The following is an 11,048-nucleotide window of genomic DNA, read 5'->3' on the forward strand; positions in this document are numbered from 1 at the left end:
TTATTATTTTATTAAAAGCAATTTTAAAAGAATACCATGACTCTATAAAGCTTGCATCGTTTGATATAATAGTGACTAAAGCCATACAGAAATACAACTTTTTTTGGAATTTCTGCAAAGGAATTATTATTAGTAGTAATACTAGTAGCAGTAGTATTAAATAATATAAAACTGTTATTAATTTTTATGTAAAGTAATTATTGTTATTATTATGTAAAGGAATTTATTATTATTATTATTATTACTATTATTATTAAAAACGATTGTTAACTAAAGCCATACAGAAATACTTTTTTTTTTGGAATTTATGCAACAGAATTATTAGCATTATTAGTAGTAGTAGTAGTAGTAGTATTAGTAAATAATATAAAACGATTATTAATTTTTATGTAAAGTAATTATTATTATTATTATTATTATTATTATTATTATATTTGTAAAGGAATTTATTATTAGTAGTAGTATTAGTATTATTATTATTATTATTAAATAATATAAAACTATTGTTATTATTATTTATGTAAAGGAATTAGTAGTAGTAGTAGTAGTAGTAGTAGTAGTAAATAATATAAAACGATTATTAATTTTTATGTAAATTAATTATTATTATTATTAATATTATTATTATTATTATTATTATGTAAAGGAATTTATTATTATTATTATTATTATTATTATTATTATTATACATGTAAAGGAATTATTATTGTTGTTGTTGTTATTATTATTATTATTAAATAATACTAAACTATTATTATTATTTATGTAAACTAATTATTATTATTATTATTATTATTAAATAATACTAAACAATTTTTAAAAGAATATTATTACTCTATTAAGCTTGCGTCATTTGATATTACACTGACTGAAGCTGTACAGAAATGCAGCATTTTTTGGAATTTATGTAAAGGAAAATAACAATAATAATAATAATAATAATTATAATAATAATAATTAAAAGCATCTCAATGCACAATTCTTGCTGCTTCTAAAACATTAGTTTGGTCAAATTATACTTTCAGTCCTGCTGAACGCATATTAATCCTTACAAATAAATCAAAATCCTCTTTAATGCCACATGCTTTAATATAAATTGCATTATAATACTCAGTAAGATTAGGATCACAAAAAAGGAATGTATATTTTGGAAGCAGAAGTTTGCAAGGAGCGCATGGTCAGCCACTCCAGCTGCTAAAGTACTGTTAATCCTGGGGGTATTGAGGTTATTAGACTCAGGAAACCATTGTGAACTGGACTGCTGAGGATTAACACATCACATGTTCACCAGGCACTAGGAGGTGGTGATGAATGCTGCTCGAATGATATCTTTTTACGGTTGCGATTGGATGTCAAGTATCTTGCCATGGCAGCCATTTGAGGTGAAATTTAGGCTGTTTCAATTTTATATCACAGATTAATGGAAATCCTTTTTGCATGGGAAACGGTATGGGACATTCTGGAGGCCAATTAGTAGTCCTATACTGCTGTGTGGCAACACATACCTTGCGAATATACTGCAAAGTAAATTGCAGTTTGAATGGCAATTGTATATGATATTAATTCTAGAGCTGCGATGTGCATTGGCTGCCTTTGATTCTGAGGAGAGCTTGCACTGGATCTCAGTCTAGTTCTTTCTTCTAAGCTTGGTGGTTACCATTTTATTGGGTTCAGATACAAATGAAAGTGCTATAGTATTATATAATAATAATTATAACTAGTAATTTCATGTAATTATTTTTAAATTCCTCAGCTCTTTGGTCACATATTTTATTCTCATATATACTCTGCCGTTCAAAAGTTTGGGATCAGTATGATTTTAAGAGAAGTTTCTTATGCTCATCAAGGCTGTATGTATTTGATCAAAAATCCGGAAAAAACTGTAATATTATGAAATATTATTTCAATGTAAAATAACCATTTGCTATGTAAATATATTTTAAAACGCAATTTATTCCTGTGATGCAAAGCTTATTTTTCAGCATCATTACTCCTGTCTTCAGTGTCACATGATCCTTTAGAAATCATTCTAATATGCTGATTTATTATCAAAGTTGGAAACAGTTCTGTTGCTTATTATTTAATTGAAACCTGTGATGCTTTTTTTTAGGATTCTTTAATGAATAAAACGCTAAAAAGAACAGCATTTATTTAAAATATAAATCTTTTGTAACAATATAAACTACCGTTTAAAAGTTTGTGGTTAGTAAATTTTTATTCTTTCTTTTTTTGAAATAAAGTCATAAAAAAGTCAGTCATTAACTTCTTATTCATCAAAGAATTCTGAAAAAAGAATAACAGGTTCCAAAAAAAATATTAAACAGCACAACTGTTTCCAACACTGATAATAAATCAGCATATTAGAATGATTTCTGAAGGATCATGAGAGCCTGAAAAAACAATAGCTTTGCATCAAAGGAATAAATTATTTTTTTAAATATATTTAAATATATTAAAATAATATATAACATTATTTAAAAGATTACAAATATAGAAAATTACAGCTTTGATGAGCATAATAGAATTTAAAAAAATTCAAATAAATAAATAATAAAACACATTAAAAATCGTACTGATCCCAAACTTTTGAACGGCAGTGTAGGAACAAAAAAGTTTATATCCAATAAAATATCAGTCAAATGAGTTAAGAGATATATTTTATTTTTTATTATGTTTATAAAGCAAAAAATATTGCAACAAAGCAATTCATATTTCACATCAAATCAGTCAAATTCAACCATATTAAAATCGAATGAGGTCTTTAATTGGTCTTAAAGCCCAGAGTTTGTGCATCTTTCATCACGCATCTTTCTCATAAGTCCTGACGGCGACCACATCATCCATGACACATTTCTAAAGAAAGAGAGAGATTAGATTAATTCATTTATTTTTAAACATGCAGGTAAATAAAACATCTGTTTTAATATTGTGCAGAAGACTTGTACACATACCGCTATCATTTTGGAGTCTTGAATCTCTCTTTCAATTATTGTAGTGTTCCCCTCCCAGGTTTGCTTTTGAATAAGCTTATCACCTACAAGGCTCATAGTAGTCTGAAGAGAATGAGGAAAAATAGACATGTAAATATGCAAAAAAAAAAAAATTACACACATACTTTTTTAAATACAGTATACAAGTCTACATTATATTAGGTTTAGTTACTTAATTTTTTTTTTAATTCTTACCCTGACTTTCCTGTCATCTGCTGTTGTCTCATCAAATTCTTCACCTAATTTAAATTTGATTTCAAGGGTCTTGAAGGTAGTGACAGCTTTCATAGAGATGAATCCCTGCTCATCCACAGCAATCGACAGACTGGGTTTTGCTAGGTTAGCCATTTGCCTAGAAGCAAAACCAGCACCTGTGTACAAATACAAAAAGTTAGCCTGAAACTGGTATCACAATAGGTTGGACAAAAAGCTGTCTCCTCCTATTAAAATAATAGTAATAATAAAAATATAGTTATATATCAAATCATGTATCTTACCTACAGCCTTCATGTATTCATCAAAGTTGTCACTTGAAGTCATTTTCCATTTACCAACGAATTGCTCAACCATTGCTATTTCTATATTCAGTATTTAATAAAAACAAAGAAGCTTGATGGTTACAACACAAGATTTTTTGTTTAATATGTATATGAAGTGTTGCAAAGGCTCAGAACAGAGTGAGATTTAAAGAGTGCACGGATAAGTGTCGCCGCTCACTGACCAATCAGTAACATTGCTGTGATATTTAAGAATTCGATTGGTTAAAAGATTCTAAAAGGGGAGGGCTTGATAGATCGATATTTGAATATTAGATTAGGTCAAAAGTCAAACCATATAAAACGAATTTCTTTATAAATGAAGTGGAAATGTTGATTATGTAAATAATAATAATGACAATATGTATAACTTTACATTTTTATATAGTTTTGAGTTGAAGTAGGAACTGACCTGATGCATCAAACGTCTATGAGTCTAGTTTTGAGATGACAGATATCAAATACAAAACTGAACCTTTGTTCTTGATGGGTATCAACATTAATATTACTGCTTGAATTTGCACATAATCAGTTCATAAATTGATATCTTTTATCCATTCACGATAAACTCACAGTAGCTGCAATGTATTACATTTTTCCTTCTCGCTGTCCAAGTTTAGTGCAGAACAGAAACGGCGCCATCTGCTGATCATTAAGCAAATCTGAAATACACGGAGTATCCAGCGTCATTTTGTGGTTCTGATATTAAAGAGCAACAATTAGACACGCGGGCCATCAATATAATTTCTGTTTTTATTCACTTAGGATCAAAGCTGGAGATGATTACACTGACATGTCAAATAATAATGTTCACATTTGGCATTATAAATTTAGGAGTCATGTCCATGCAATCAAAGGCAACAACACAAATACAATCTTCACTCATAACTCACAATCCTAATGTGAGAAATAGCTACCTTCATTTTACAGTCAAATTAATTCAGGCATTTTATGGCATAACGTTACCATAAAAACTGATGATTAAAGATTCTGATAACATTTTTCTATGTTGTATAGAGAGAATGCATTGACGTCACATTCCCGCCGGGACACGCCCCCTCAGCCGGAAAAAAAAAGCCTTCAGCCAATGTTGCCAAGTCAACGGTTTGAAACGACCCCAATACCGTCATATTTCAGGCACTGAAATGCCAATTTACCAGGGGATCCCTGCCAAAAAACGTGTATTTTATCCCTCGGAACGCGATTTGTAACGTGGTACCCCACTTTGAAACGCGAGTGGGCTAGTTTTGGGTAGTAACTGGGCGGGTTTTGTTTTGAAAACCTGGCAACCCTGCCTTCAGCATTAATGGATTTATTAGATGCGAAAACGCGAGTAAAACAAACGATGGTCAGTGTAAACTAAAGGTTGCTTAACTTGATATAATGTTCCTAACAACCTAAATATCAATGGATATTGACGCAGCCAGGAATCCTGTTTTTTTAACACTTATATGTGTCTAATTTTGACGTCGGGGAAAATAAATAAAGCTAATTTCCCTGTGAACTCATTTTGTAAATACAAACTAGGTTGGTCTAAACCCCGGTGATCAATGTTATATCAATGTTATCGTCATATCGTCCAGCTGAAAAACGTATATAGTTTTTGTCAATGTTTATTTAAAAACATCCAGATATGCAGAATTTAAGATGGTAAATAGTTGATGAGTTGTCAATACGATATACTATAATACAACATATAGGATATGATTTTACTGCACAATTCAACATATTAACATGAACTGATAACTGCAAATCCGTGTTTCGCTGCCTGGAGGCCATTTGATTCTTTGAATTGCAGCAAATAAGTTGCTTCTCTTTTCAGTAGCTTTCAGCAAACTGTAAAAATATACCTCAGGTTTCTTGTCAGATCCATTTGCACAGTGAATTGCAAAGCTCGTTCTGGTTTTAGTGGCGTTTTGTGTGTTCTGTCGCAGCAACTGACGGTTTGGTCAGTTACCCGGATGCGCGGCCATATCGGCGATACTCGGATGTAAAAAACAACATGGATTGCAAGGTCAATGTACTACTGAATACATAGTTCTGCTAATTTATGCTGTTTAACCCATGGAAAAAACGTTTAGCAGCAGCAAAATCATATCCACCTTATTTTTAAATGCGTAAGTAAGCTGTTTTCTGGTAATGTGTTAGACAGGTTCATAATCCGCCATAGGGAAATAACCAGAAGTATATCAAAGTGCAGTAAACGGTAAAACAGTTTGCACTACAAACCAGTGTGTTCATAATTAAGATAATATATTAAAATATGGTAAGACACACCAGTTTGCAGTATCAAGCAGCAAAACAAGCTTTTCATGCAGCTAAAAATAGCTGGAAGTGGATGAGACCGGAAGCCAGGCACAAAAAATGTACAAATGGCCTCACCCACTCTTATGGGAAAAATAAGGTGGATAGAGAAGGACTTAATGAGCAGGAAAGGGCACAATATTTTGACAAACTAAAGTTAAAAGAAACATATGAGCAGTACTAATTAAGATATTTAGTTTAATATTTTTCCTGCCTGACTGAAAATGATATAACAAACACGTATGTCGTCAAGATTCTTGCCCTGGAAATCCTGGTTAAAATTGCATTTTAAAATGCAATAATTGACCATTTTCAGCAGCAATAATCAGCAAAATATTTTGTTCAGTTCAGTGGCATTGTTTACATTCAGTGCTCTACTGCAAATGCTGAAGTTCTGCAATTTAAATAAATATATATATATTTTGAATATAAATATTTTTTTTAATTGGAATTCAAATCTTATTTTTTAGGCAATATTATTATATTTTGATTAATGGAATTATGACTTTATGCATTTTCATTTGTCTCTAAAACAACAAGCAAGTCATTAGAATGCCTTTAACAAGTTTACTGATTCTCTCACCACATTTGATTAGCATATGGTGTCATGATTGCATTGTATACTCACTAAAGATCTTGTTTTTATTTGCCTTTCATGGTGAGTCTAAACATGACATGTTATGTTTGGAGCACAGGTGCATTGGCATGGAGCTCAGTGACAATAATTAATTAATTAAACACAGACATTTCTTCCCCTTTAATTAGTCATGTAGACGCTGTCGTCCAATCTCTCGACCTACCAGATGACTCCGTTTAATAACTAATTACAAGCAAATGTGGCTGCCTTTTCGACTGTAAATAGTTCTTACCGAAAAAAAGTGTTAGCAAATAAGATTCACTACTGCTTATGTCTGTGTGTGACAAGTTAATTTACTCCCTTTGCAAACAATTTGTAATGCAGCACATAAAAATAGCACAGAGACTTGAGGGGATCCCAGTGGAGTTTTTAATAATTATGTGGTGAGCTGCAACCGGAAGTACAGAGTGAAATCATAATGGAGAACATAATATTGCACAGAGGTCTTTGAGTGCAAAGATTTGGAACAAGAATTAGTTTAAAGAATCTGTAGAGAGGGCAAATAGGGGGGAAAAAAAGAAGAAAATGTAGAGCAATAAGAGGCTTATTGCAGAGGACTGATTATTTTATTGCTAGTTCTGCTGCACTAGCAGGACTGAAGCAACTACTGCCTACCACATATTTTCCCACGGGCTGGAAGCTGCTGAGACAGCTGGCGCAGTTGGATTCAGTGTGGACAGTCTTGACAGGAAAAAAAATTATTTATTTATTTTTCTCTAAAAGTATGCATATATTTAAAATAATAATAATAATAATACATAAAATGAGAAAAGAAAAAGATTATTTACCAGAATTATTTGGGATAGAAATTATATTATGATAATCTATCATATAAGACAATACAAAACAAAGTGTTATATCATAGATTTGCTTTAATGGTCTTATAAATTTAGTTTATTATAGTTATATAAGTTATATTATTACTTTTTGATATAGAAATATTTTCATTACAAAAACAATGATTAAAGTATAACATTTAAAGCAAACATGCAAGGTAGACTAACTTTTGGGGTATAAATTAGAATAATTTGTTATATACGACAAAACAGATATACATCAATCTGCTATTATATTATGTTTCATTAAAGTAACAATAATAGTAAAATACTGTAACATTCAAAGCGAACATATGTGTACTTAAGTCTATAAAAGGGTCATTCCATGAAATCGTTGCCTTTTCCATTTGGAAAAATGTTGGATAAAATGTTTAATCAATATTTTTTAAATATCCATGAAATGAAGACACTGTTAGATGACAAGAAATTGTACTGTGCCATCTCAGGCTATGTAATTCATTATTTTATGACTGTTTTTCTACCTCATGTTTTGGTACTCTTGTTAACCCTGTTTCTGACATAAGCGTTACCAGATTTAATTAGAACTCTGAATGGTATAGGCATCATCTCAATAATATACCGAGGGTGACCTTTAAAATGTTGGTATTTTACAGTCTTACAATCTTTAAAAACAGGGTCAAACCTAATCAATGTCATCCCTATGGAAGCCCATTTCTATGGGAGCCCGTTTCCACCATTAATAAAAAAAAAGGTTATTGCGACTTCTCACAATTCTTTTTTAAGACTTTTTCTCAGAATTGTGTGATATAAACTCGCAATTCTGAGAAATAAAGCCGCAATTGCGTGATACAAACTCGCAACTGAGAGTTATAAACAGTAGGGGTTCGATCTTCAACTGGCTGGCAGGAGCTGCCACTGACAGGTCATGTGACCTGTCAGTGGCTGGTGGCAGCTGCCAGTCTGCCTGTCAGTGGCTGGTGGCAGCTGCCAGTCTGATTCTGGCAGGTCACGTGACCTGCCAGTGGCGGGCTGGTGGCTGGCAGTCTCAACCGCTTTAGATCTGTGAGTATAACGCGTTCTCTGTCACTCTCGCTGCAAGGAAATACACTATTTTATTGTTATGAATGTATTCTTATGACTCTGTTCTTTAGTATGATTGACGTTTTAGTTTTTTTCCATAACTAAAGCGGTCAAACGAACGTGATCACGACTGGTTGCTTACTGACGCTTCGCCTAAACTCGGAGCGCTCTCGCGGCTGACTGAGCTGCCAGTGGAAGCTACAATAAGCTGCCAGTTGAGAACACGGCCATTTGAACACTTTATTCATAATAAACCTCATAAAATGTCGACAAATTAAAAGACTAGACCCATAAGAAGATATTAATGATCGTGAAATAATATATTTCCTTGTAGCAAGAGTGGTAGAAAACGCGTTAACCTCGGAGCGCTCTCGCGGCTGACTGAACTGCCAGTGGAAGCTACAATAAGCTGCCAGTTGAGAACACGGCCATTTGAACACTTTATTCATAATAAACCTCATAAAATGTCGACAAATTAAAAGACTAGACCCATAAGAATATATTAATGATCATGAAGTAATATATTTCCTTGTAGCAAGAATGGTAAAGAACGCGTTAACCTCGGAGCGCTCTCGTGGCTGACTGACTGAACTGCCAGTGGAAGCGACAATAAGCTGCCAGTTGAAATCACGGCCATTTGAACCATTTATTCGTAAGAAACCTCCATAAAACGTCGGCATATAAAAAGACTAGACCCATAAGAATATATTAACGATCATGAAATAACATATTTCCTTGAACCAAGAGTGGTAGAGAACGCGTTAACCTCGGAGGGCTCTCGCGGCTGACTAAGCTGGGAGTGGAAGCGACAATAAGCTGCCAGTTGAAACCACGGCCATTTAAACACTTTATTCATAATTAAACTCCATAAAACGTCGGCAAATTAAAAGACTAGACCCTTAAGAATATATTAACGATCATGAAATAATATATTTCCTTGTAGCAAGAGTGGCAGAGAACGCGTTACCTCCGAGCGCTCTCGCGGCTGACTGACTGAACTGCCAGTGGAAGCGACAATAAGCTGCCAGTTGAAACCACGGCCATTTAAACACTTTATTCATAATAAAACTCCATAAAATGTGGATAAATTAACAGACTAGACCCATAAGAATATATTAACGATCATAAAATAATATATTTCCTTGTGGCAAGAGTGGCAGAGAACGCGTTAACCTCGGAGCGCTCTTGCGGCTGACTGACTGAACTGCCAGTGGAAGCGACAATAAGCTGCCAGTTGAAACCACGGCCATTTAAACACTTTATTCATAATAAAACTCCATGAAATGTTGATAAATTAAAAGACTAGACCTATAAGAAGATATTAATGATCGTGAAATAATATATTTCCTTGTAGCAAGAGTGGTAGAAAACGCGTTAACCTCGGAGCGCTCTCGCGGCTGTCTGACTGAACTGCCAGTGGAAGCGACAATAAGCTGCCAGTTGAAACCACGACCATTTAAACACTTTATTCATAATAAAACTCCATAAACGTCGGCATATAAAAAAGACTAGACCCATAAGAATATATTAACGATCATAAAATAATATATTTCCTTGTAGCAAGAGTGGTAGAAAACGCGTTAACCTCGGAGCGCTGTCGCGGCTGTCTGACTGAACTGCCAGTGGAAGCGACAATAAGCTGCCAGTTGAAACCACGGCCATTTAAACACTTTATTCATAATAAAACTCCATGAAATGTTGATAAATTAACAGACTAGACCCATAAGAATATATTAACGATCATAAAATAATATATTTCCTTGTAGCAAGAGTGGTAGAAAACGCGTTAACCTCGGAGCGCTGTCGCGGCTGTCTGACTGAACTGCCAGTGGAAGCGACAATAAGCTGCCAGTTGAAACCACGGCCATTTAAACACTTTATTCATAATAAAACTCCATGAAATGTTGATAAATTAAAGACTAGACCCATAAGAATATATTAACATCATAAAATAATATATTTCCTTGTGAAGAGTGGTTGATAAATTAAACTGCCAGTGGACTAAGCTGCCAGTTGAAACCACGGCCATTTAAACACTTTATTCATAATAAAACTCCATGAAATGTTGATAAATTAACAGACTAGACCCATAAGAATATATTAACGATCATAAAATAATATATTTCCTTGTGGCAAGAGTGGCAGAGAGAACGCGTTAACCTCGGAGCGCTCTTGCGGCTGACTGACTGAACTGCCAGTGGAAGCGACAATAAGCTGCCAGTTGAAACCACGGCCATTTAAACACTTTATTCATAATAAAACTCCATGAAATGTTGATAAATTAAAAGACTAGACCTATAAGAAGATATTAATGATCGTGAAATAATATATTTCCTTGTGGCAAGAGTGGCAGAGAACGCGTTAACCTCGGAGCGCTCTCGCGGCTGTCTGACTGAGCTGCCAGTGGAAGCTACAATAAGCTGCCAGTTGAGAACACGGCCATTAGAACACTTTATTCATAATAAACCTCATAAAATGTCGACAAATTAAAAGACTAGACCCATAAGAATATATTAACGATCATGAAATAATATATTTCCTTGTAGCAAGAGTGGCAGAGAACGCGTTACCTCCGAGCGCTCTCGCGGCTGACTGACTGAACTGCCAGTGGAAGCGACAATAAGCTGCCAGTTGAAACCACGGCCATTAAACACTTTATTCATAATAAAACTCCATAAAACTTCGGCAAATTGAAAGACAAGAT

The 11,048-nt window shown here is 33.6% G+C and overlaps 1 protein-coding gene across 1 annotated transcript; it reads right to left on the reverse strand.

Annotated features, from left to right (window-relative positions):
* Positions 1-2,640: 2,640 nt before the first annotated feature.
* On the reverse strand, positions 2,641-3,649 carry fabp4b (fatty acid binding protein 4b). The gene is made up of 4 exons (XM_051130443.1): positions 3,488-3,649; positions 3,186-3,361; positions 2,952-3,053; positions 2,641-2,853 (listed from the first exon to the last, which is right to left on the reverse strand). The coding sequence occupies exons 1-4, from the start codon at positions 3,558-3,560 to the stop codon at positions 2,800-2,802; spliced, it is 405 nt and encodes a 134-aa protein (XP_050986400.1). The 5' UTR covers positions 3,561-3,649; the 3' UTR covers positions 2,641-2,799.
* Between the last annotated feature and the right edge of the window lie 7,399 nt (positions 3,650-11,048).

Source organism: Labeo rohita, chromosome 16 (assembly GCF_022985175.1).
Source record: "Labeo rohita strain BAU-BD-2019 chromosome 16, IGBB_LRoh.1.0, whole genome shotgun sequence".
NCBI lineage: Eukaryota > Metazoa > Chordata > Actinopteri > Cypriniformes > Cyprinidae > Labeo > Labeo rohita.